Source organism: Asparagus officinalis, chromosome 8 (assembly GCF_001876935.1).
Source record: "Asparagus officinalis chromosome 8, Aspof.V1, whole genome shotgun sequence".
NCBI classification, from domain to species: domain Eukaryota; kingdom Viridiplantae; phylum Streptophyta; class Magnoliopsida; order Asparagales; family Asparagaceae; genus Asparagus; species Asparagus officinalis.
The window spans coordinates 17161197-17188508 of record NC_033801.1 but is presented as its reverse complement, the minus strand read 5'-3'; the positions used below and the strand labels follow the sequence as shown (position 1 = coordinate 17188508).

At 36.3% G+C, this 27312-nt stretch overlaps 1 protein-coding gene across 1 annotated transcript; it reads left to right on the top strand.

Annotated features, from left to right (window-relative positions):
• LOC109819934 (probable linoleate 9S-lipoxygenase 5) lies at positions 638-10979 on the top strand. Its single transcript, XM_020385924.1, has 9 exons — positions 638-862; positions 1813-2102; positions 5416-5659; positions 5989-6327; positions 6858-6943; positions 7038-7145; positions 7570-7877; positions 8886-9149; positions 10061-10979. Exons 1-9 carry the CDS (start codon positions 709-711, stop codon positions 10812-10814), a joined length of 2547 nt encoding a protein of 848 aa, XP_020241513.1. The 5' UTR covers positions 638-708; the 3' UTR covers positions 10815-10979.

Sequence of the window (27312 nt, the reverse complement as noted above, 5' to 3'; positions counted from 1 at the left end):
TTAATCCAACACTTAATTGGTAAATTTCACGAAATCCCTGAATTTTGATAAGTTTCACTTTCACCTAACAAGTTTGGCATTGAAAATGCACCATTCACAGAGTTAAAACAACAAGACAGAATGTCAAAGATGCCCTTCAAATGAAAGAGGAGGATGAGAAATAAGGAAGTTGACAAATTGTAACTTATCTTGTGAGCAACAACGACAAGGTTCCGTTCATCACCCTCATAAATTCACATATATATGGAAATCAACGTTTGCACTCTAGATTATGATTTTTAGTTTCTAAAACCTTTTATACGTACTTCTTTCTGTTTTATAATATATTCGAATAGCGCAACTTTGCCCCATTTTTAACTTAAAAATATCTTGCGTGCAAGGGTAAAGACGAAATGTCTATTTGTGTTCATGCATGTACTAGCTCGGAATTAATCATAGCCACGTGGGCGGCCACACGTTAGCTCCCACATAAAACTAATGCAGAAAACACTCCATGATAATCTCGCGTATATATTTTAACTTTAAATACCAGCTAAGCTCCACAGAACTAGATAAGTAGAATCCAAAATATATATATCACGGATATTTACATAAACAAATGAGAAAATTCTACTATAAGTAGCCCCCCAATCTAGACCCAAAGACACAAGCAAATTAATTGCAACCTTTTTCTTTAGTTTTCTCCAACGTCTTCAATCGAAAGCCAAGATGGCTACGCTCGTCAAGGCGAAAGTAGTGATGGTGCCAGCGGATGCACTGTCGGAGGCAACGGACTACAGCGCTTCTCTCCTTGATGGGGTCCGGACCTTTTTACCCCAGGCGATCACTTTTCAGCTAGTTAGTGCAACTGTCGGTGACCCAAGTGAGCCCCCGGCCAATATATCTTTCTCTCCCCTCTTTTTAACTTTTTAACCAACAATCCGTTAAATAATAAATGGTTGTGACTAAGGAAAAGATCGAACGCCCTATCATCTACCGTGGAGAGAACTGAATTAACTACATAATGACTGATTTACACGGAACAAACAGTTTACCACTTTTCCCATAAAGACAATATATATATGGTTCACACTTCACAGGCTCTAAGCTATATATTGATCTTTTAATTAAGATTGAGCTTTGATAAGCAATTGATGATACTTCCACTTGTCCGGAACCTTTCATTAACTTAATGATCTTATTAGTAAAGACACATTTGCCTTATGTAAGAGAATAGCATCTAATTTGCTTTATTGTTACAATTATTTTTATTTTAAAATATTACGACTCTAATAGAATCAAATGAATCAAAGAGATTATATCTTTTAACCTTTTAAGTCTGTTTATTAATTAACTAAACTTGTTAAACTGCCAAATAGTTTTTGCCACGCGAGTGCATAAAGCCCCTCAATATTATATGATGGTCTGAGCTACCTTAAACATAGAGTAATTATACAGAAACCGTCTTTTATTTTCAGTTTATACATAAACCACCTTAAAAAGTTTGTTTTTATTACAATCAACCACATTTCAGTAAAATTCTTCACTTGAAACCTAAAATTACCCTTTAAAAGCTCGCGTTCAAGGTACATAACTTAATTTTTTTTTGTGTTTAGGTTTATTTAAGATATAACTCATATACCTTGAACTTATTTTTTTTTAGTGAAAATTTGATTAGGAGGTTGTTAATTGTAACAAAAACTTACTTTAAAGATTGTCTACGTATAAATTGAAAATAAAATATGGTTTTCGTATAATTACCCTGTTGTTAAAATGGTTTCTAGGAGAGAGAAAAAAACCCTTTTGCATGCTAAACATCTAAACTTGCAACAGACAATGGGGGCAAAGGAGTAATTGGAGAGCCAGCTTACTTAGAAGAGCTCATCCCAAGTCTACCATCAATAACGGCAGGAGAATATGCGTACGGGGTTACATTCAAGTGGGATGCAAGCCAAGGGATCTCTGGAGCAGTCATCGTCAAAAACAATCGCCAAGACAAGTTCCTTCTCAAGAGCTTGATCATTGAGGATTTTCCTGGAAAAGGCCACGTCCATTTTGATTGCAATTCCTGGGTGTACAGCGTTGACAAGTACTCATATGACAGGATTTTCTTCGCCAATGATGTAAGTGCATTACCCTTGCTAGCTGTCTCATCTAATTTTATTGCAACTATTAAGTTAGGGACTTACGTTTATTTAGTTTTATTTTAATTTACTTTTGAACCCATCGTCCCAAGCTGCTTTATTCCAATGTTTTTAAAAATCTAAAGGGTTATTTGCTCCTTGTTCAAAGGGATTAATATTCTCATGACAAGGGCGTCTCATGTGTTAACTTTTAAATTTTGGGGTATCATACTGTCAAAATAGAAGAAGTTAGTATCAAAATTCAAAAACGGGGTAGACTCATAGGGTTAAAAACTCAAATAATCCTAATCTATATAAGGTTTATTTTTCATTTTGGTATCCAAAGTTTATCCATTTTTTCACTTTGGCATCCATTTTTCACATTGCTGTCTCGAAGTTTCGGTCTAAACAACCAAACGTTCCCAGCAACCATGGATGGGGTATAATGTGTTTAAGGGCCAGTTTGGTTGACAAAATTATCATAAGTAAAAAAGCATATCAAAGAGGTAACTTCCAATTTTATGAGGTAGGAAATAAAGGAACTACAAGGTAACTTTTTTTATTTGTTGTACGAAAGTTTGGAGGTAACCAAACTAGTATTTCTTCCATTCTGTTCACTACGGTTGTTTGGATGACACTTATGAATATTGTTAGAAAGAGAAAAACGAACTTTTGGAATTTATTCCTAAGTTGAATCAGACTTCAGCTACCTTCGTGCCTAATGGAGCGAAAATAAATTTAAGGAACACGCAAGTCACATAGGTGCCAAGTTAGTATTCAACAAAGTATCAGAAACTGTTTTTTTTTATTTATAACCTAGTCTGAAATCAAACTCAATATCGGGAAGTTACACTGGAATCTCTTAACTATCCTAGTCGCTCGTAATGGGTTAAGAGTAGCTTCTTAAGATAAGTAAACAAGATTTTTTTTTCCAGAAGCAGTAAGAGTGAGAAGCGAGTGAAACTTTGGACCTGTTTGATTACCACTTTTTTGTGTTGGACTACCGTAGATGTTAGGTGCTACAGTATTTAGAACAAACAACTCTGTTTGGTTTGTTAACATGGGCACGGCAACAAAAAGCAAGGAGTTAGGACGCGTTTGGTTGCCTCTTTTAGAGGGGGAAATGAGTTGAAAGCATGTCAAAAGTGTCAGTTTTGACATGTTTTCTTACAAAAACGTCTTTAAAAAGAGACGTTTTTATAAGAAAGTCTGTTAAAACTGACATTTTTATCAGGCTTTCACCTTCCTCCTTATGCAAACAAACAGCCCCTTAGTCTCTTAGTGACCCTAGGAATGAAATTTTTTTTGGAAAAAATACTTGAGTTCAGAAGTGAAAAAGTGGGTGACGTTACCAAAGGTGAACTCCAAAAAAGTCCAAATTACCCCGTTCCCTAATTTTCTTTAAGCCGTCGCCACGCCTTCGATCTCCAATCGGCAGGCATCATCATCTCTCCCCCAAGGCCGTTGCTCAGTTGGTAAATGTGTTCGATGTCCCAACATCTCGTTTTCCCTTTCTCTGAACTAGGCTCAAAATTGTTGTTTTATGGAATTTCAAATTTCTGAAGATTAAAGTTTAATCATTCGTTGTGATCTATGGATATTAGGGATTTGATGATCCTGGTGTAGGATTAGATTGGCAATTTTAGGTTTGGTGATTTATTAGGTCGGAGAAGGAGACAGAAATGATATGGATATAGTTTTTTTTTTCCATTGGGTTATTTGCACTTAAATGCGCCAAATTTACCTCATCTTTAAGCTATTAGCCCACCACCAAAAAAAAAGACCCAGAGTTTAACAAATTTTAATTTTGATACTCCAAACTTAATTTTTTTAAAAAATTTGGGTTATCATAGTTAAATTATTGTTAAAGTTTGGGATATCAAAGTTAAATTTATTGGACTTTGTGATATTTGTTGGTCAAAAACACTTTGGGGTTATTAAAATTAAGATGGAGTAAACTTTCGGGTAACTAAGAGCATCTCCAACAGCTTCCCCATCTTCTTGAAATACTCAAATTTGGAGAATATAGAGCTTTTTTTTGGTCCAACAGATTCTCTATCTCATTCCCCAAAATAGGGAAGGAGGAGAAAAAATAGGGAGTCTTCCCCAAATCTGCAGCATTCTCCAAATTTTTGGGGAGAGCTTTATTATTGTAATAAATGCGATTTTTCAAAATGGGGAAGCTGTTGGAGTTGGAGCAAAAATAATTTGGAGAATATGACTTATTTCTCCATTTTGGAGAAAATTTTGGGGAAGCTGTTGGAGATGCTCTAAGCGCAAATAACCATTCTTTTACTTAAATACAAAGTTTTTTTTTAACAAAAAACGCCTTTAAAATAAGGTGAAAAAAATCATCTTTAAAGTTCAACTAATATAGAAACCATCTTTAAATAGGAGTTTTTGTTGCAATCAATGACCTGGACCTATTTTCTGGTAAAATTTTGATTGAAATCCTCAAAATGGCCTTGAGAAATACACCGAAAAATATGTCAACTTTGGTTATGCCATGTGCCTGGTATTTGTATTTTTAAGGGTATTTGGAGATTTCAATTGGAATTTCATTAAAAAATAGGTCAAGGTGGTTGATTGCAACTGGAAACTGTTTTAAAGGTGGTTTCTGTATAAGTTGAACTTTAAAGGTGTTTTTTGTATTTTCACCCTACTTTAAAAGTGGTTTTGTGAGGAAAAAAACCCCTAAATACCATGTATAAAACGCGGAATACAACAACTTGAGTTTGAAAATAAATGAGTTTTGAGTATTTGGGTCTTAAGTACTAATTCGGAACTAAGTGGGTTTAAAAATAAATCATGTAAAAGTTAATGAGGGTAGAACTTTCAGTTTACAACTTTACAAACCAGCAACCCTAAACACAATGCACATGAAATTAATCAAATGTTAGATAATGCCCAATTTTATCTCTCTAAAAACTAATAGCACAAGAAGTATACTGTCAACATGGAACAGGAAGAGGTTATTGGTATTGAAAGTACAAGATATTTTTCCACCTAACCTCATTCCCAGGAATGTCATATTGATTCCTAGCATTGATGTTAAGTTAATAGTAACTTCATCAAATTTTTAAGAGAAGTAATTTCGTCAAAGTACAACATGCACTTGCTATGATTGAGGAAGTGTTCTCTCTACTATCAGACCACGATGAAAAGAATTTATTCTCCATCATCAACTTATTACCATGGTAAAAGACTGATAAGGTGATATGAATTAAATCTGGGAAGTAGAAACTGTCCAGCAATTCATTTGTTTGTGTCATCTCCTAAAATTTGTACTGATATAAGTACGAATTCATTTCAGACATATCTTCCAGAAAATACACCAGAACCTTTGAAACCATACAGGCAAGAGGAGCTCCTACATCTCAGAGGCGACGATGTTAACCGTCAAATGGAGGAGTGGGATCGTATCTACAACTATGCATGTTATAACGATCTTGGAAATCCAGACAAAAAAGCATCCCTTGCTCGCCCCGTTCTTGGTGGCTCTGAAGAGTACCCTTACCCTCGTAGGGGACGCACTGGACGTCCTCCCGCTAATTCTGGTAATACTAATTAAGTACTTATCATTGGGTGAATCGGGCATAACCCCCTCATCTATGCCTTCAGTTGCATAAACACACTTCAATTCATTTACTAGCACTTAGCACCACTGAAATGCCATTTTTTGATAGATAAATGGCAAGTAAAACTCCTCTTCTTCAAACATTTAGAGGGGGTGGGGGCTAAGTGCTAGTAAATGATTTGAGGGGGTTTTGTGCAACTGGAAGTATAGATGTGGAAGGTTATTTGCAATTTACCCTATCTTCTTCTATTTGCATTTTTTTTTTTTTTGCGACAATAGGTATATGTCATCTATCTTATATATGTCCAGATCCCAATAGTGAAAGTAGATTGGGGAATGAAGATTTCTATGTACCTCGAGATGAGAGATTTGGTCACCTCAAGCAGAGTGATTTTCGTGATAACCTCATAAAGGCATTAGTGAAGTCCTTGATTCCGTTGCTCAATGCCATAATCAATGGGACGCCTAATGAGTTCGACTCTTTTGAAGACATATTGAGAATGTTTGAAGGTGGTCTGCCGGTGCCTGATGTCCCTCTTGTTGATGAGGTCAGAGAAGGCATTAAGTCGGAGCTTCTTAAAAGTATAGTTGGTCCTGATCAGGGTGGAAAAAGATTGATCAAGTTCTCTAAGCCTCATGTCATTCAAGGTTCTATTCTTTATCACTTTTGTCCTTCTTCTTCGTATAATACACAGCACATATATGCATAGATAGGTCTTTAAAAATATGGTGATCAAGATGGTAGGACCAGATCATTCAAATTCATAACGTACGCATCATTTAGTTTGATGTGCATCACTAGCTCAATATTATCAACCTTCGCATACTTTGGTTTATTGCCGGAAGGCTAAAAATGGTCCTAGTTCAACTCAGAATTAGCAAAACATTAAAGGGACACTGCATAAATGAAATCCACAAAACTCATATAACTAATTTTGAGATTAGTTTCAAAATTAGTTGTTGCACATCCAATCGGCTAGCTTAGATGGGTGGTATAAAGTATATAAACTGGGGAAGAACGATTGAATATGATGATCTAGCGTATCATGTTCTAGTGTTGTTGGTGACTTCCACCGACTCTAATTGATCCACTGAGTTAACAGAGAGATTTGCCTGATTTAGCTCTAATTAAAAATGCTTTTCTAATGACATTTTTCATGTTGATTTCTATGTTTTAGCTGATCCTCATGCTTGGGACACGGATGAGGAGTTCGCGCGTGAAATGCTGGCTGGAGTAAACCCTGTCATCATTAGTAGACTCCAGGTAATCTAATTGCTTCTCTGCAGTTCTATGCTCTGTGCAGAGCTAATGAAGATCATAAACACAAAAGACCTATAATCTTCTTTGTTGTGTGCAGGAATTTCCTCCAAGTAGCAAACTAGATCCTACAGAGTATGGCAACCAGAACAGCTCAATAACAGCTGCACACATTGAGCATAACCTTGAAGGGCTCACAGTTGAGCAAGTAAGGGTCATTCTTTGAAAATGCATTAAAATATGTTTGGTTTATGTGTCTCCCGCGAAACATGATAACTTTTCCAACTATATAATCAAAATTACTGAAAAAATAGTTATAACGGTTTGGATATTGTTTTCATAGTATTTACAGCAAACACTAATTAATAACTGTTTAGATATTATTGGACACATTCTACTATATATACTTGTAACTACGCTCATTTTGAGTATCACTGTAACTACATGTTTCGCACTCTAAAGCATAATCGTAATTATAACTGCAAAAATATCAATCAAATAAATGTTCTTGATTTGTGCTGCAATTGGCAATATGTGCTTCCAACAGCATACAACCAAACATCCCAAAATTTCTAAACGCAGATTGATAAAACAATAGCAATCATAATTTTGTTACCAATTGGTCTTTTCAGGCGTTGAGCTTCAGTAAGCTCTTCATATTGGACCATCATGATGCCATAATGCCATATGTGAACCGGATAAATTCCAACACCAACAACAGGATATATGCCACAAGAACTCTGCTCTTCTTGAAAGATGATGGCGCTTTGAAGCCATTGGCCATTGAGCTCAGCTTGCCACACCCTGACGGTGAAAAATGTGGTGCTGTGAGTAAAGTCTTCACACCTTCTCAAGCTGGTGTTGAGGCTTCGATTTGGCGGTTGGCCAAAGCCTATGTTGCTGTTAATGACTCTGGTGTTCATCAGCTCATCAGCCATTGGTACAGTAAATCATTCTGCTAAATATAAAAATATATTACTCAATTCTGATCATAACTTCAGAAATTTGATGCAATAAATGAAGTTTAAGTATGGGTATAAAAAGAAATAGATGCCCTATGATATATTTATATGCATTTGTATCTTGTAGATTTGAATATAGATCCAATATTAAGCATCTACATATAGTATAATTATGATACTTAAATGTCTTTTTTGTAGGATAGAGATAAACATACGAATAAAATTGTTCGATTATAAAATTTTAACCCTCGATTATAAAATTTTAACCCTCATCACTCACCACAACTTTGGAGTTTTGATGCAGTGAAAGGGACCTTGAACATGATATCAGAAGCAAAAAAAATCAAGATTTAAAGCCTACAGACCATGAATTAAAAGTGAATTTAAAAGATAATTAGGCAATGTTGTTTGAGTCAGGTTCGGCCCATGAAAAGGGCACTTAATATATGGAGGCATGTTAAAGTATAAATTATAAGCCTCAACCTTCAGAACAACTTCCGCTAACATAAGTAAAATATTTAGATATTATCCAAAAATCCAAATATAGGTATCAATTAGGTGGTTGAACTCATTTTGATTTTTTTAGGTAATGAAGTTATTTCGTTTTCTTTTGGCGACCCTGAGATCTAATAAATGGTTTTTAGATATGTAGAAAATATGGACTGATTTTAGAAATTTTTTATTCAAATGGCACTTGTATTGCGTAACCTATATAGTTTTCAATCTTACAAGTTCTCCTCATGGCCGCTTTACATTCATATTTGTTTCCTTTAATCCGTTCGGTATCTGTATTAAATTTTGATTGATGGATTATGAGTTTTCCTTAATTAAACATGTTCTTGTTACTATCTGACTAACTGTATTTATTGATTAGTAAGTTGATACGGATATGATAAGCATCATCTCGAACTCATCAGATCCGTTTGCAAGCCTTTAATTTAGGGCACTTTGATATGTGTAATTCATGTTGTGATATCAAAATGCAGGCTTCTCACTCATGCATCGATCGAGCCATTTGTTATCGCAACAAATCGTCATCTCAGTGCAATGCATCCGATCAACAAGCTCCTTGTGCCGCATTACCGTGACACAATGAACATCAACGCTTTGGCGCGCAAGAGCCTCATTAGTGCCGATGGCATCATTGAGAAGACTTTCTTTCCGGTGAATTACTCTATGGAGATCTCGTCGGTGATTTACAAGAGTTGGAATTTCGTGGAGCAAGCCCTCCCTGCTGATCTCCTCAAAAGGTATAGTAATTCTTATTGTAGTTACTGTTTTATAATTGAGTGCTGTTACGGGGACCCAAAATATGGGACCAAGGGAGGGGACAGTTGAGGTGTCCCCTCCCTATTGCATAATGAGTTGGCATGAGTTGGCATGACCAACTCATTATGCAATAGGGAGGGGACACCTCACTTGTTCCCTCCATTGGTCTCATATTTTGGGTCCTTAAATCATTTTTCTTTATAATTACTAAGCCAACTATTTTGGCATGCTTCCACGAAATTCAAGAGAAAAACATGTACATTTATTAAGCTTCAAATAGTTTCATCTTAATGAAAAATTCCTTAAGGACCCAAAATATGGGACCAATAGGGGGGACAAATGAGGTGTCCCCCTCCTATTGGATAATGAGTCGGCCATCATTAATGATGGCCAACTCATTATCCAATAGGAGGGGGACACCTCACTTGTCTCACCTATTGGTCCCATATTTTGGGTCCCTGTAGCAAAACTCCATTTTAATATGGGATTTTAAGGATAAACTACAGATAATCTCCTTCATTTATAGTTTCAATAACATTTGTCTTCTCCCCATTTATTTGTTATAACAATTATTATCCTTGGACTGCCAATTTGAGAAGGGTAAATTGCAAATAACTCTATTTCCCACGTGTCAATTTCGTTGAAACTCATTTTGCAAGAAAAAGAGGCATTTTACAGCTGCAGTTTCAGAGGGAAACAGATAATTGTAACAACCCTCTAATGTCAATTAAGGGTAATAAAAATTCTATAAGAACAGCCCACTTGTATGCGGACTCTGCTCTTAGCCATTCTTACAAGGCGGGAAGCAGTTTGGAGCTTTCCTTTCTACTGCCAATGGTTAAGAGAGATAATTTTATATTCTAACAGATATTTCTCTTTTTTTCCCCTACAGAGGCATAGTCGTTGAGGACTCAACACAACCGAACAACCTCCGCCTATTGATCTCTGACTACCCCTACGCCGTCGATGGCCTCAAAATCTGGTCAGCAATCGAGACATGGGTCACCAACTACATCTCTATTTACTACCCCACCGACTCAACCGTCCAATCTGACGTCGAGCTCCAGTCCTGGTGGGCCGAAATCCAACAAGTTGGCCACGGGGATCATAAAAACGCCCCCTGGTGGCCCAAAATGCAAACCCAAACTGATCTAATCCAATCTTGCACCACAATCATCTGGGTCTCCTCCGCCCTTCATGCCGCCGTCAACTTCGGCCAATACCCTTTCGCCGGCTACGTCCCGAATCGACCAACTCTCAGTCGCAAGTTCATGCCCGAACCTGGTTCAGTCGACTATGAACGGCTGAAGACAAACCCAGACAAGGTTTTTCTAGAGACCATCACGAGGGAGTTGCAGAGCATAATTGAGATTGCGTTGATTGAGATATTGTCGACGCATGCTTCGGATGAGATTTATCTCGGGCAAAGGGACTCGGTCGAGTGGACCGAGGATCAGAAGGCATTGGAAGCGTTTAAGAGGTTTGGGGAGAAGTTGAGTGAGATTGAGGGGGAGATTGTGAAGATGAATGAAGATCCGAGGTATGTGAACCGCAGAGGGCCCGTCGATATGCCGTACAGTTTGCTGGTTCCGAGTAGCGAAGCTGGGCTCACTGCTAAAGGGATTCCCAATAGCATTTCGATCTGAGAAGATCCAATCCTTTTGAATGTGTTTATTGGCGCCTGCTGCTGTTGTTGGTGTGTGTGGTGCTGTTTGCTTTCTAGTATCGTGTGGTCTTTGGAAGTAGTAAAGAATAATTTTGAAATAAATGTGGGGTTGCTTTCTGCAACTGAATCCACAAATGTCTCTTCAGTTTTTCTTTTTCCCTTTCCTTTTATTTTTCCATTTTATTTTTATTTTATTTTTTTTTCGGGTGGATGGATAAATTAATATGAGGTTACAGCGACAGCGGCATACTTTGAGCATTCAATCCATTAATAAACGGTGAACCTAATAATGGTATAAATAATCATGATTCCGTAGTGAGATACGCATATTTCCTTCTAAGCTAATGCAAGTAAAGAAATTGATGCGTCGGACTTTATTGTACCGTCCAAACGAATAGAGGCTAGAGCTGTTCGTCTCCGTGCTTTAGGTAGAAAGTAATTTATTTTTGTTAATTAGGTAGAAAGTAATTTATTTTTGTTAATTAGGTAGAAAGTAATTTGACTAGGCATCATATTTCACAAAGAAACAAATCATCACAGGTGCATTTTGTGCAACAAAATGTTTTTCTCAGATTCCCATTACCTACTTTGGGCTTAGAGCGATGAACTTAATTCCTCGACCACCACATATACTCTTTATTTTATGTATTACTTTATTTGATGGGAAATGGGATTCAGATGTGTTAGAGAGATGTGTATGGTTTATTTGTTTCCTTTATCCAACAAAATTTCCTGGTTTTCTTTATGATTTTAGCAAAAAAAAAACAAAAACCCCAATCATAAATGGAGACCTTTGGCAACTGTGACGTTTTTGTCGTTTCTGTTTTTTTTTCAAAAAAAAACAATGAAACACGTTTGGCAACCGGGACGTTTTTTTGACTTAATCCTTTACAAAATCCAAAAATTAAGCATTTTTATCAAAACACCAAAAAGGTGTTTTGAGATTCCGTTTTTTCTTTAAACATCATGACGTAGTGTTTTTCTACAAAAACACAACAAAAAAATCACCTTGATTACCAAACACACCAGATTATCTTCTCTTCATATAGTCCAACACAAGAAATATTTTCTTCACGATTTATCTAAAAGTAACTAATCCCTTTACCTTCTTCTACTAGTAATATTATATAGGGTAAATTACACATAATTCGTGAACTCTGAGGGGTTTGCGTAGAACTTCTACGAACTTTATAAATTCCATAAAACGCCATTTACTTTATTGAGTTTCACAAAACTCCCTGAACTTTGAAAATTTATTAGTTGACTTGAAAGGTAAAACCAGCATACAAAAAAAAAAGAGCAGAGATAAAAGTAAGGGTATTTGTAGATTTTGTTTTGGTGACCAAAACCAAAAATGTCCGTGTTTAAAATTTGTAATTAACAGAGTTGAAGGATAAGTCTCCCTTAACATTGAAATTTTTTCAGTAACTCAGTTAAAGGGGTAAGGACAATTGTCTACTCTTCTTTCCAGGAGGAGGCACAAAAGATAGGTTTTTTTTCTCCTAGAAACCACATTAACAATAGAGTAATTATGCAGATATCACCTTTTATTTTTAATTTATATATAAACTAACTTAAAATTTGGCTTTTGTTGCAATCAACCACATCCTAGTCAAATTTAACTAAAAAACAAAAAATATGCTTAAAAAATTCAAGTTCAAGGTATGTGAATTGTATTCTAACAAGACTTAAACACTAAAAAATGAGACATGTACATTAAATGCTAGTTTTTAACGGTAATTTTGGGTTTTAAGTGAAGAATAGGATTGAGAGGTGGTTGATTGCAATAAAAACCAACTTTAAAGGTGATTTATGTATAAATTAAAAATAAAATATGGTTTCTGTATAATTACCATATTTTTTAGGTGGTTTGTAGGGGGGAAACCCCCTAAAAGATAAGGGGTATTGATGTGAACGCACGTGAAGTTAAAGGCTTGTGAACATCAGCAAACCGCGTGGGAGGATATTGCCCAACGGATGTTTTTCGTGTGGGAGGCTATTGCCCAGCTAATGTTTGCTAAGATCCAGTAGGTTTCAAGCGGCTAAGATCCAGTAGGTTTCAAGCATGTGGGAGGCTAAGAACCAATGGACGAATGCGTGAAGAGATAGGATTGTATCTCTTTTCCGCTGGACAAAGCAGGCTCACCCGATATCATCAGCTATAGCCTATATATATAGCTTGATTCCTAGGTTTTCGTTGGGCGTGCAAGTGAGTGCAGGAGGAGGAAAAGGTGCAGAGGCTGCGGGAGAAAATCACGGCTTCGTGAAGGAAAAACTGTTGTCCTTTTTGAGAAGAAACGCAGAGAAGCAGCCGCTGTGCAAGGGTTTTGTGCATCCTCTTTTGAGAGAGATATTTGTGTGAGAGGTTTGAGAGATTTGTGAGGGTTTAGATTGAGTGATTGTAAATCCTAGTTGTATTCTCTCCTCTCTAATAGTAGATCTCCCCCCTCATTGCCCCGTGGACGTAGTCAATTTGCCGAACCACATAAAACTGGTTTGTTTGTGTTTGTGACCATTGTAATAGTTTTTAGGATCCCTCGACAAGTCAGTCCTAGAACTGATGAGAGGAAGAGCCGATATCTCCCTTTGTTGAGATATTCGCTTCAGATTCTTGTTTCCTTGGTGAGACGAGAATTCTTATTGGGATCTTTCTCTCTTATTGTGCACAAGAAACTCTGCCGAAATTTCCGCTGCGCACAACAAGTGGTATCAGAGCTCGGGCTACGCTTGGGCTATTTGGAGGAGTAGATTAATTTGGAGGTTCGTCTAGGGCTTTGTTTGGTGATAAAGGTGGGATCTTTTGGTAAAGACTATCTTTTTAGTTTTGGATCTATTCTTCGTTCGTTGGTGCGTTGAGAAAGATGTCGGGAAAAAAGGTGCTTCGGGTGTCGAGGGTGGTGCTTCTGGCGCGAAGACCATTCAGAGTTTGAATATCCACTCTATGAAGATAGATGTGGAGAAATTTAATGGCACAAACAACTTTGGATTATGGAGATGCGAGGTTTTGGATGCGCTGAACACGCAGAATTTAGAGGATACCTTGAAGTTAGATGACAATCCAAATGAGATTGAAGAGAATGTTTAGAAGAAAATGAATCGAACGGCGTGTGGTGTGATTAGATCTTGTTTGACTCAAGATCTAAAATATGATGTGATGAATAAGACTTCTGCGAAGAAGATTTGAGAGATTCTCGAAAGCAAGTATTTGACCAAGAGTGTGGAAAATCGCTTGTATTTGAAGAGAAGGCTTTATCGTTTCCAATTAAAGAAGGCAACCTCAATTAGAGGTCACATGAACACCTACACAAAGCTTCTTGCGGATTTGGCGAATGTGGATGTCATGATTGAAGATGAGGACAAGGCATTGCTGTTGTTGAGTTTCTTGGCCGATGAGGAATATGAGACATTCATCCTTACTTTGATTAATGGGAAGACATCTCTCTCGTATAGTGAGGTCATTGCTGTACTGGTAAATTATCAGCTTCGGAAGAAGGATAAGGAGACTTCGACTGAGTCGGTAGCAGAGGCGTTGGTCGCAAGAGGGAAGAATCCGAACCGAAAGAATTGAAGTTACAGTCTAGAGTAGGAAAAGATCAGTGTGCTTGGTATAAGGAGACTGGTCATTGGAAGAAAGACTGCCCAAAACTCGACGAATGGATGAAGAATAAGCAGAAGGGAAAAGGGAAGCAACCATCATCAGAAGCAAACATCGTATCGGATGGTAATATTTCTGACTCTTCTATTTATTCGCTTTCTATCAGTCCTATAGATAGCTATTCGGAGGAATCTGAATGGATGTTGGATAGTGGTGCGACCTATCATGTGTGCCCTAGAAGGGAATGGTTCTCCAGTTTTGAGAAGCTGGTGGATAGTGGTGTGGTGTACATGGCTGATAATCATGCATGCCAGATCTTTGGGATAGGAAGAATTCGCATCAAAATGTTTGACGGGACTGTTAGGGAGTTAAATGATGTGAGATATGTTCCTTCTTTGAGAAAAAACTTGATCTCGATTGGAGCTTTGGTTGGAGAGGGTCTGAATATTCGAATTGAGGACATAGTTCTCAAGATTGTGAAAGACTCTCAGATTGTGATGAAGGGCGTCAGGAGGAATAACCTGTATTACTTGACTGGAGGTATAGTGACAGGTGGAGAACTGGCGACTTCTATTGATTCGACTAGACTGCGGTATTTGGGGCTTGGTCATTTCAATATTGATTCCTCACATAGATTGAAAGATGGTGTGAAGACCTGCAGTTTGAAGTCCAGTGAACATATTGATGTGAGCAAGAAGACCGATGTGAAGTTTGACACCTCTATTCACCGTGCTAAGGGTCGTTCTGGAGGTGTTCACGTGGATGTTTTGGGGCCTTCCAAGGGGACATCATTGGGAGGTAATAGGCGTTTGGTTTCCTTTGTTGGTGGCTGTTCTAGGAGTGTTTGGGTTACAACCAAATCCCCATTGGAGAAAGTCCTAGTAGTCTCTAACAGTTTAAAGAAGTGTAAGATGGACAGAAAGATGAAGGTACTTCATTCTGATTTTGTTGGGGGGGTACAAGATGGACATATTTCTGTATTGGAGCCGAGCTCACGGCATTTCGAGATACTTCGTTGGAAAGGAAATCTTGGGGTAACTAGATAGGGTGGCAAATTTGGAGAATCGTGCCATGCTGGAGGAGGATCGGTGTTTGTGGTCGAGCAATGGTTTGCAAAAGAGGTTCTGGACTAAGGCTTCGACATATTTGAGTCATCATATTAAAGAGTTGTTAACTGCTGTGATTGGAGGTAAAACTCCATTGGAAGATAGGTCTGGTTGTGTCACTTTGGTTGAGGTTTCGATGAGGGAGCTATTTGACTCTTAGCATGTGGAGAGTTTTGGACAGACCTTAGTTGTATCGCAGCAGGTGGAGATTGATGCTACTTCACATTGGATGGAGATTACTTCACATACTCCAGATCATACTGTATCATTTGGGATTCCAGCTGAGATGACACAGTTAATGGATCAATTTGTTTTGGATGCAGATGATGAGTTGGGTTTTGATTCGAGTGCAGCTGATAGATGTAGTTTGGATATGACCATTGGTTCACCTCAGGTGGAGGTGTTTGAGGCCATTGGAGGTACTATCAGCCGTAGAGTTGATGATATTGGAGAAGGGTTGTGAACTCTTCTATTGGATTGAGGTCGTTCGTGGTCATTTGGGTGAACTACGTTCAGCTTGACTCCTTGGGAAAGAGGATACGTAGGCAGTCTTTATGATGCAGCCGGGTTGGAATATTTGATGGGGGTGAGACCGATTTGGTGAGTAGACATTGACGTTTGGGAGAGTGTTCGCACTCCCGTTTGGGTCTCGACTTATTGTGGATTGAGTCCGTTGTCGTGAATCTTTTCACTTCGTACTAGACGCAACAAGTGAGACATTTGGTTTGGTTGGTGTCGTCTCAGTTTTGGGAAAACTTCGTCAAGGTGGAGAATTGTGAACGCACGTGAAGTTAAAGGCTTGTGAACAGCAGCAAACCGCGTATGAGGATATTGCCCAACGGATGTTTTTCGTGTGGGAGGCTATTGCCCAGCTAATGTTTGCTAAGATCCAACAGGTTTCAAGCGGCTAAGATCCAGCAGGTTTCAAGCGGCTAAGATCCAGTAGGTTTCAAGCGTGTGGGAGGCTAAGAACCAATGGACGAATGCGTGAAGAGATAGGATTGTATCTCTTTTCCGCTGGAGAAAGCAGACCCACCCGATATCATCAGCTATAGCCTATATATATAGCTTGATTCCTAGGTTTTTGTTGGGCGTGCAAGTGAGTGCAGGAGGAGGAAAAGGTGCAGAAGCTGCGGGAGAAAATCACGGCTTCGTGAAGGAAAAGACTACTGTCCTTTTTGAGAATAAACGCAGTGAAGCAGCCGCTGTGCAAGGGTTTTGTGCATCCACTTTTGAGAGAGATATTTGTGTGAGAGGTTTGAGAGATTGTGTGAAGGTTTAGATTGGGTGATTGTAAACCCAAGTTGTATTCTCTCCTCTCTAATAGTAGATCTCCCCCCTCTTTGCCCCGTGGACGTAGGCAGTTTGCCGAACCATGTAAAATTGGTTTGTTTATGTTTGTGGTCATTGTAATAGTTTTTAGGATCTCTCGACAAGTCAGTCCTAGAACTGATGAGAGGAAGAGCCGATATCTCACTTTGTTGAGATATTCGCTTCAGATTTTTGTTTCCCTGGTGAGACGAGAATTCTTATTGGGATCTTTCTCTCTTATTGTGCACCAGAAACTCTGCCGAAATTTCCGCTGCGCACAACAATTGATAAATTTTATTAAGTGAACAGAGCACGGTCAAAGAGAGAAAAGTTTGAGGTGTATTACGGAATTTAGAAAGTTGAGGAGGGCAGCTCAAAGTTCAGAGGAGCTTATGAAATTTACCTTATTATTGTTTATTAGCATACGTGGGATGAACGTTAGTTCGCATAAACCTTTGCAGCAAGTCGTACTCCTCGGTAGGGCTGTCCATCCGCCGGCCGGCCCGGCGCCGGCCGGCCGGAAACCGGGCGCGGGCCGGGCAAAACCCCAAGCCGGGCCGCGGCCGGGCCTCAGGCCCGGGCCTGAGCGCGCCGGACACCGGGTCCGGCCCGGTTTGATTTTTTTTAAGAATTTTTTTATTTTTTTTTATTTTTTTAAATTTTAACAAAACCATAAATCATAAATATTTTTAACAAAATCATAAATCATAAATTATTATAAAAAATGTCATAAATGTAATTAATAACTTGAAATGAAATGACATAAATTACAAGTACAAAAAATGATAAAATAACTTCTTTATTAATAATCGGTAAATCCTTTACAAGTATAAATTATTTCGAAATTCGTCGCATCACAATAGATGAGTACATCCCAACTAGGTTGGACCTACTCACCCATATCACTATCATTTGCCACAATTTTTCGAAATAATTTAATTCAAATTTAAAGCTAAGAAATAAAAATTACAATTTTATGAATATTATCTAATCATTATATCTATCTGCTAGTCCCAACTCTTCAAATTTATCTTCAATCATAGCAATCCGTTCGATGCTTTGTGTTCGCTTTCGTATCTCACACCAAATCCTGTAAGCACATCACCGCTTGTACAGTATACGGATCTAGAGCATGTCCTGTGGTCGTCGATCAAACGTCCTGCTGTGAATAATCAATTTCTACATTATACCCTCATTATCTATTTTATATGAATAAATATACCACTAATAATTATTTTTATCTTTTAATTGCAGGTTAATGAAGAATAAATCTCAAACTCTCATCTCTCAACAAAAACCCATTGATTAAATGAAGAAATGAAGCAAAGAAGCACATTGGAAAATCAATTTCCAAATTATCCAAAAGCCCAGAATGAAGTCGTGTAGCCTGTAGAAGCCGGAGAAAATCAAAAATCCAATATGAAAAGAAATCATATTCAAAATGGTTGGCCATAAAGAAACGACGATATCTCCTAATCCGGAAGGCGGAATTTAACATATAATATATGAAAATCGCCTATCTCGACGAGACGAAGCTATCCGTGAAATCAGAATTTGGAAATAATTAGTATCGATATCGGCATCGATGTGGGCATCGATGCCAGATTACTGTAGCTCGGGTCAATGGCTGATTGTGCTTGTCTTGGGGCTCAAGTTTGATCCAATGGCTCTCATTCACTGATGTTTACTATAAATAGGGGTAGAGAGTGAGGGGTTAAAGGTGTGAAAATTTTTGTAACTCCTTTTGGAGAGGAGGACTACTCTTAATTGAGAAGGCCTTCCAAAATTGTAACTTTAGTTGCAATTAATAATAATAATTTTTTCACCACTTTAAATATTTCTTCTCTTTGTTGGATGATGAAGATGGAGATGAAGAATTATTTAGAGGTTTGCATTTTCTTTCCTTTTTCTCTTTTATTTCCTTTTTATTGCTTATTAAGTTTAGATTTATTTCTATGCTTGTAGTTAGATTTTATTTTCTTGTTAAATAGCCAAGAGGCTAGAACCCTCTTGCCTTAGATTTATTTCATGCTTATAGAGTAGATTTATTTTCTTGTATTTAATTCTTGTAATTTTATTTTCTTGCAATTTTATTTTGTAGTTTAGATTTTGCAATTTATTTTGTAGTTAGATTTTAATTTCTTACACTATTCACCTTGAGGCTAGAACCCTCTTGGGTTTAGTTTTTCTTTTTGTTTATTTTTATTTTGTTTGATTCGCCTTTAGGCTAGAACCCTCTAGGGAATCACCATTTTCTAAGAAGTGAGTTCAATTTTAGATTACCCATATCTATAATTGAATCCATCATCTTTAATTTCTTACATTTTCTTTTATTCTTGAATTTTATTTTCTTTATTCTTGATTTTTATTTTTTTTTTCCTTCTTGCCTTATTGATCATATTCATTCTTTGTCACATCCACTCTCACTTATATCTCGTGCCGATTTACACACTATCACTTCCACTCTCTCTATCTCTCCACAATCACATTCACTCATCACTCCTATTTGTCACGCACACAACATAAGAACCGATTTTATATTTTCTCCTACAAAACACCTTCCTCGTGGGATCGATATCTTAAATACTATAACTTGACACGGTTGTGCACTTGCAACCTTTTTGGTACATGTTTATGCCGCATCAAGTTTTTGGCGCCGTTGCCGGGGAAGGTGCTTAAGTAGGTTTTAATTATTTTGGTTCTTTAACTTGTGTGTTTATTGTGAAAGAACTACTTGGAGATTAAAGATCAAGAATTGGAGATTGAGGAATTGGATATTCGCTTGTGGTAAGTCTTCTTCCTTATATTTTCAATTCCACACCTTTAGTTAGTTTCTCACAATTAGTGACAAATAGGATCTTAAAAAAAAGATTTTATTTCCGTTGACCATAATAAAATTCACCCTTCACTTTGACATTTACTAACAAGATAATAAATTCAAACAAATCCCCCCTTCTCATTTGTTTGATTGTTAACCCTAATTAAAAAAAAGATTTTTCTTTTCCATCCTTTTTAGTTGCTTTTAATTCATAGGGTTGCATTTCATATAGTTAGTAGGAATTCACCAAGTGATTTGAGCATCTTGATTTGACACATACTTAAAAATATTTTTAAGGGCAAAACCCCATAATCAAGATAAGGTGAGGGATTTCATCACCCTTTCCTTAGCCCAAAAATCACTAATTCCTCACTACACCACCCAAGCCTAATAAAACTCATTAGACGTTGGCCCCTAAGGATTCGAGCTCAATAAGGAACAAGAAATCCTTAAGTGAACCGGTTTAAGTTTTCTCAGATTAGTTGGTGTCTAAGGTAAGGTTTAGGGGTTGCGTAAAGCGCTCCGCAAGGAATGAGGTACTTAATTGATCTTTGATCACCCTCTAGTACTATCCTTACCTGGCTAACTACCCGGGTAAAACTTTTATCTTTCACTTAAGGAATTTTTGGTTAGGAGCTAGTCTAGTTGAGTTAGGCTTAACCCTAGAGTTAGAGTGATTGAAAAGTGATTGATTTTGATTTGTTTTAGTTAGGATTTTCCTTTTTCTTCAAAAAAAAACTAACTTTTATTTTTTCAAAACAAAAAAAATTATATAAAAAGTAATTGTTTTTGGTGCATGCAAAACGTGGATTAGGGACAATACACATCAACAAATTCATTTTGAACAAATGGCTAATCCACAAATTTTTCAAAATTTGTGTTATCCCAATAGGATTGGAATTTCCAATGAAGTTCGGGAGTTTGAAGAGAGTCCATATCAGTATTCGGTAAATTTTTTTCAACCTACAACCCAGGTTGGGCAAGTTACACAAACATTGCATGGAATCAGGGAAACCACTCCGAAACTCAAAACTTCACTCCCTCTTTGACCCAATATTTTCCTAGGGAAAACACAATTCCTTTCAATTCTCATCCATAATTTTAACAACCCAATCTGTCACATCAAAATCAGTCTCCTCATCATCAAGTTGTAACTCACACTCCTCTTGATACAGATCATGATGAACGTCTCAATTTTTTGGAAAAAGGTTTTGAAATCATTATTAAGGCCTCCACACTAGCCACGGATATGTTAACTCAAACATCCTACACGATGAACTCCTTTATGCAATCAACCGAACTCATACTTAACTCTAACACTCAAGCCCTAGCTAGATTAGAAACCCATATTGATCAACTAGCTAGTGCCATAAGTGAAGTAGAGGAAGGAGAAATTCTGAGTCAACCCATGGTCAATCCTAAGGACACTCAAATGACTGCACTACAGTCAGGAAAACATGTCGATAATCAGGAAAGAACACCTTTAAGCTAAATTCTTGTTCCAATTCATTCTTCCACTGATAATTCAATTCAGGAAAGACCGAGGGAAGAAGAAGAAGAGTCAGATCTAAGTTTTGAGGAAATTTTCGGTGAGGAGCTAAAAATATTAGGAGAAGCAGATCGGGTTTGTCAAAATAAAGAAACTGTGTTGGACAATTGCTGTTTTGAACTGAATTTTGAAAAACTCTTTCTTGATGAACTAAGATTTTTGGAAAATAAACAACAACCAAATTTTTACACATCAACCATGAATCTTGGGGTTGAGAAAATTGTTAAAGAAAAATTGGTTGTTAGAGAACAAACATTCACAAATCAAGAATCTAAGTCCAATATGCATGACACCAATAATACCTACCTTCCATTGCCACAAAAATCATTGAACACCCCGGAATGCTTAGAATTTCAGCACATTGTTGATTATATCATGTTGAATTTATTTAACATCCGTGGGAGAATTTTCAGCAATAAGGTAGGATTCAATGTAGAACATGAACTCTTCATGTTGAATATTTCATTCTACATTGTTTATTTTGTTTATTTCAGAATAATAAAAAGAATTTATTCTTCTCTCATTTGAGAGTTTCTTGTTCAGTTGTTAAAAAAAGGAAAAAAAAGAAAAAAAAGAAGAAAAAAGAAGAAAAAAAAGAAAAAAAAAGAATAAATTTTTGATTTCATCCTCCTCAGACAAAAGGTAATTACAGATTTTTATCAGCCGACCAAATGTAAGTGCTTCACTTCTTATCTGTTTTACTTTATGCATCATAGAGTTGCATTGAGGACAATGCAAAATTTAGGTGTGAGGGTGGGAATTAGTTATTTTTTCTTTTTTTTTACATTTTTAGTTATATTTTTCCCCCTTTTTCTTAAAAAAAATTATAAAAATATCGTCACTTGCCAAATTGATGGAGTTATGTAATAATTGATTTATTTGATAAATTTAAAAATTTCTAATCCCTAGTTGGTTATTTACTTAAGATCACCTTTTATGATAACTCTAAATAAATTTCTTAAGAAATGATTTTCAAAGTAGTATACTTTACTTAAGCCTTAACTTGGACTTTTATTTAAAATAATGAAATTTTTTGCATGCTTAGCTTAGAGTTGAAAATAATTTTTCAAAGTGTCTTGATTTACATATTTTTCAAAATATATATACATATACAAAAAAAATTGCAAAAGAAGAGTGCGAAAAATGGGCACCAAAAAGAAAAAAAACTCTTTAATTCAAGGTGATTCTATCTTATAAAGCCTAAGCTGACCGAGTAATTAAGCCCAAGGAGTATTTCCATACTTAATGACCTAAGCCCATTTGGGTTGGGATCCATTGGCCCAAAACTCGTTAAATGGTCACTTAGAAAGCCCGTTAAAGTAGAAAAAATCACCAAGGAAGAAAGAGTTAAAAAAAAACTAATAAATGTTTTATAGTTGTATATATGGTCTTGGAAAAGATTTTAAATCAAGCAACTTGAAAATTATTTAAAACAAAGAGTTAGCATGTTCTTTTCAAAACTTTTAAATTAAATTTCTAAGTTTGGCTTGGTTTTGTATTGCTACAATGAGAAGATTTTCTTAAAAATATACCTTAGAGTTATATATAAAAATGTTTTCTTGAGTGATAACTGGCTCCAATTAGATTATCTAAAAGTTATCAAGTGAATTTAGTTATTTACTGACTTCTTTAATTTGGCAAGTTGACCGAATTTTGTGGGTATATTCACTGCAAACCCTCACGAGACTACAACTCGTCCACTAGGGTAACCTAGGGGTTTAAAGGCTTGTTGTATGCGCTAAATACAACCGCGATTCCTGCGAAAGTGAGTTAGGATTTTCTTTTTATTTTCTTTGCTAGAGGACTAGCAAAAGTTTAGGTGTGGGGGTATTTGATAATCACATTTTATTATAATTTTATACCCTCATTATCTATTTTATATGAATAAATATACCACTAATAATTATTTTTATCTTTTAATTGCAGGTTAATGAAGAATAAATCTCAAACTCTCATCTCTCAACAAAAACCCATTGATTAAATGAAGAAATGAAGCAAAGAAGCACATTGGAAAATCAATTTCCAAATTATCCAAAAGCCCAGAATGAAGTCGTGTAGCCTGTAGAAGCCGGAGAAAATCAAAAATCCAATATGAAAAGAAATCATATTCAAAATGGTTGGCCACAAAGAAACGACGATATCTCCTAATCCGGAAGGCGGAATTTAACATATAATATATGAAAATCGCCTATCTCGACGAGACGAAGCTATCCGTGAAATCAGAATTTGAAAATAGTGGGCATCGATGTCGGCATCGATGTGGGCATCGATGCTGGCATCGATACCTACATCGATGCCTGCATCGATACCAGATCACTGTAGCGCGCGTCAATGGCTGATTTTGCTTGTCTTGGGGCTCAAGTTTGATCCAATGGCTCTCATTCACTGATGTTTACTATAAATAGGGGTAGAGAGTGAGGGGTTAGAGGTGTGAAAATTTTTGTAACTCCTTTTGGAGAGGAGGGCTACTCTTAATTGAGAAGGCCTTCCAAAAATTATAACTTTAGTTGCAATTAATAAAAATAATTTTTTCCTCTTTAAATTTGTTCTTTCTCCTCTTTGTTGAATGATGAGGATGGAGATGAAGAGCAATTTGAAGGTTTGCATTTCTTTTCTCTTTTATTTCTTTTTAGTAATTTCTTTATTATTGCTTATTAGTTAGATTTAAATTCATGCTTGTAGTATAGAATTACTTTCTTGTCTTTTTTATTTTCTTTTTGCACTTTAATTTGTAGAGTAGATTTATTTTTCTTGCATTTAATTTCTGCAATTTATTTTGTAGTTTAGATTTTTATTTTCTTTGTAATTAGATTTATTTCTTGTTCATAGTTTAGATTTTTCTTTTCTTTTTAATTTTGTAATTAGTCTTCTTTTTCTTGTTTTTATTTCTTAAGATGTGAATTTAATTCTTGTAGGAATCTTAGAATTGTATGAAACTAGTCTAATTTCTTTTATATTGTATGAATTATTCTCTTGTACTTAAAATGTTCATGTTAGGATAATCAACTAGAGAACTAATCGGTAGAAGAAGAATTTGATAATCTATGCTTATCTTAAATGGTTTGATAGGTTATGCTTATGAATTCTAGGATTATTATCATGTTGTTGTTCTTATCATGAATAGTAATTTTAGCTTAGATGATAATTTGATAGGTTACACTTTCCTTAAATGGTTTGATAATCTATGCTTAATAAATCTAAGTTGAAATATGATAAAAAGAGAATAGTTTATATTTTGTAATTGAAATTGGTTAGTGGATTATATTCTAGATTTCTTACCTCTTTTGAATCCTTCATCTTAACTTTCTTAAATTTTCTTTTCATTTTTGGTTTTATTTCTTGATTTTATTAATTCATATTTCTTGCCTTGTGATTTCATTTATTCTTTAATTCTTCCTTCTCTCCTCTAAAATTCAATTTATTACCTCTTGCATATAAATCAAAACAACCACTCATACAATCACACTTATTCTTTATTCCTAATTGTCACGCACAAAATATAAGAACCAAGTTTAATAATCTCTTAAAATCACCTTCTTCGTGGGATCGATATCTTTTTATACTATAACTTGATAAATTGTGCACTTGCAATTTTGGTACATAATTATGCCGCATCAAGTTTTTGGCGCCGTTGCCGGGGAAGGTGCTAAAATAGGATTTTATTAACTTGATTCTTTAACTTGTGTATTTTTCTTGTGAAGGAACCGCTTGGAGCTTGAAAATCTTGGATTGAAGATCAAGAATTTGGAGCATTGCTTTCGGGTAAGTCTTCTTTCTAGTTTTCAATTCCACCCTCTTTAGCTAGCTTCACAATTAGAGACAATTAGGATTTAAAAAAAAAGATTTTATTTTTGTTGACCATAATAAAATTCATCTTCTCACATTTGATTATTATTGACCATAATTAAAAAAAAGATTTTCTTTTTATCATCCTTTTTAGTCGCTTTTAATTTCTAGGGTTGCATTTCATATAGTGTAGGAATTCACCAAAGTGATTGTAGCACTTGATTTGGCACACACTTAAAACATTCTTAAGGGCAAAACCCCAATCAAGATAAGGTAAGGGATTTCATCACCCTTTCCTTAGCCCACAAATCACTAATTCCTCACTTCACAAATCCAAGCCTTCTAAAACTCATTAGACGTTGGCCCCTAAGGATTCGAGCTCAATAAGGAACAAGAAATCCTTAAGTGAACGGTTTAAGTTTTCTCAGAATAGTTGGTGTCTAAGGCAAGGTTTAGGGGTTGCGTAAAGCGCTCCGCAAGGAAAGAGGTACTTAATTGATCTTTGATCACCCTCTAGTACTATCCTTACCTGGCTAACTACCTGGGTAAAACTTTGATCTTTTCACTGTAGGAATTTTTGGTTAGGAGCTGGTCTAGTGGAGTTAGGCTAAACCCTAGAGTTAGAGTTGATTGAAAAGTGATTGCCTTGATTTGTTTTAGTTAGGATTTTTCTTTTTCTTTATCTTCTCATATTAAAAAAAAACTAATTTTCTTTCTTCTTTCCTTTATAAAAAAAAAACTAAATTTCTTTCTTTCCTTAAAAAAAAAACTAATTTTCCTTAAAAAAAAACTAATTTTCTTTCTTTCTTTCCTTAAAAAAAAACTAATTTTCTTTAAAAAAAAAATATTCTATCTCCTGGTCTCTTGTTTGTTGGTAGAGATGAACCCGATGATGGAGAGGAAGAATTTTATATTCTATCTCCTGGTCTCTTGTTTGTTGGTAGAGATGAACCCAGAATCGGAGAGGAAGAATTTTATATTCTATCTCCTGGAGTAAAGAAACTCAAAGTGGGATCTCCACTTAGAGAATCTGGATTGGTTTGAATAATCCTAACTGTCATAAGGTTTGATTACTCAATTCAAAAGTAAACCTTTCGTTCGCAAAAATGAATCGAAAGGAGATTTTGGTTGTGGTCCTAACTGTAGTAAGGTTTGACCAAGTGGGAGTTTTGAGACGATCCTAACTGTTTAAAGGTTTGATCGTTCAATTTGTGGACCTCTCGTTCATGGAACGAATCGAGAGGGGATTTTGGCTTTGGTCCTAACTGTTTAAAGGTTTGACCAAGTGGGAGTTTTGAGACGATCCTAACTGTTTAAAGGTTTGATCGTTCAATTTGTGGACCTCTCGTTCATGGAACGAATCGAGAGGGGATTTTGGTTTTGGTCCTAACTGTTTAAAGGTTTGACCAAGATGGGAATTTGAGACGATCCTAACTGTTTAAAGGTTTGATCGTTCAATTTGTGGACCTCTCGTTCATGGAACGAATCGAGAGGGGATTTTGGTTTTGGTCCTAACTGTTTAAAGGTTTGACCATGTGGGAATTTGATACGATCCTAACTGTTTAAAGGTTTGATCGTTCAATTTGTGGACCTCTCGTTCATGGAACGAATCGAGAGGGGATTTTGGCTTTGGTCCTAACTGTTTAAAGGTTTGACCAAAGGAGGGTTTGAGAGGGAAGATTGATCCAACGAAGTGATCGAATCTCATCTCAGCAAAAGAATATTCGAAAATCACTGTGGGGATGTAGTGTTTAACACTTTGTTTGTAATGATCGGGTTATTCCTAAGAAAATTACATATAGCATTCTTTCGGGAACTTCCGTTACATGAACCATCCACCCCCAGCTTTTTCTTGCGAAACTGAGTTTATCATTATGTTTAGCTATATGATCGGGTTATCCTTAAAAGTACCATGCATGGCATTCTCCAGGAACTTCCCGTGAAAGAAAGGAAATAGTTTAGACTCATATACCTGTTGGAGTATTAAGGAGCAGTTTATCCTCGTATACTTTTCGGAGTGAGATGGAGAAGCAGTTTATACTCGTATACTCATCGGAGTCAGGGAAAACAGTTTATACTCGTGTACCCAAATGGAGTAATATGGTCGTCTTTACTCGACTTCTTTGGCCGTTATGACGCCGGAGTCAATTAAGGCTTGGATTTTGTTTTTGAGTCCAAAGCAAATCTCGGTGGGATGAAGAACCCTTCTGTGGTACGCACAGTAGTTTGGATCCGTAATCCTCTTAGCTCCATCCTGATCTTTAATAGGTGGTAGCTCGATTTTGTCATTAGCGAGGAGGTATTCCAATATGG

Excerpts from the sequence above, each read along its gene's own strand:
- LOC109819934 (XM_020385924.1), top strand. The coding sequence starts at position 709 with ATGGCTACGCTCGTCAAGGCGAAAGTAGTGATGGTGCCAGCGGATGCA. Across the intron at positions 863-1,812 it reads TGCAACTGTCGGTGACCCAA|ACAATGGGGGCAAAGGAGTA; the intron begins GTGAGCCCCCGG and ends AACTTGCAACAG. Across the intron at positions 2,103-5,415 it reads GGATTTTCTTCGCCAATGAT|ACATATCTTCCAGAAAATAC; the intron begins GTAAGTGCATTA and ends AATTCATTTCAG.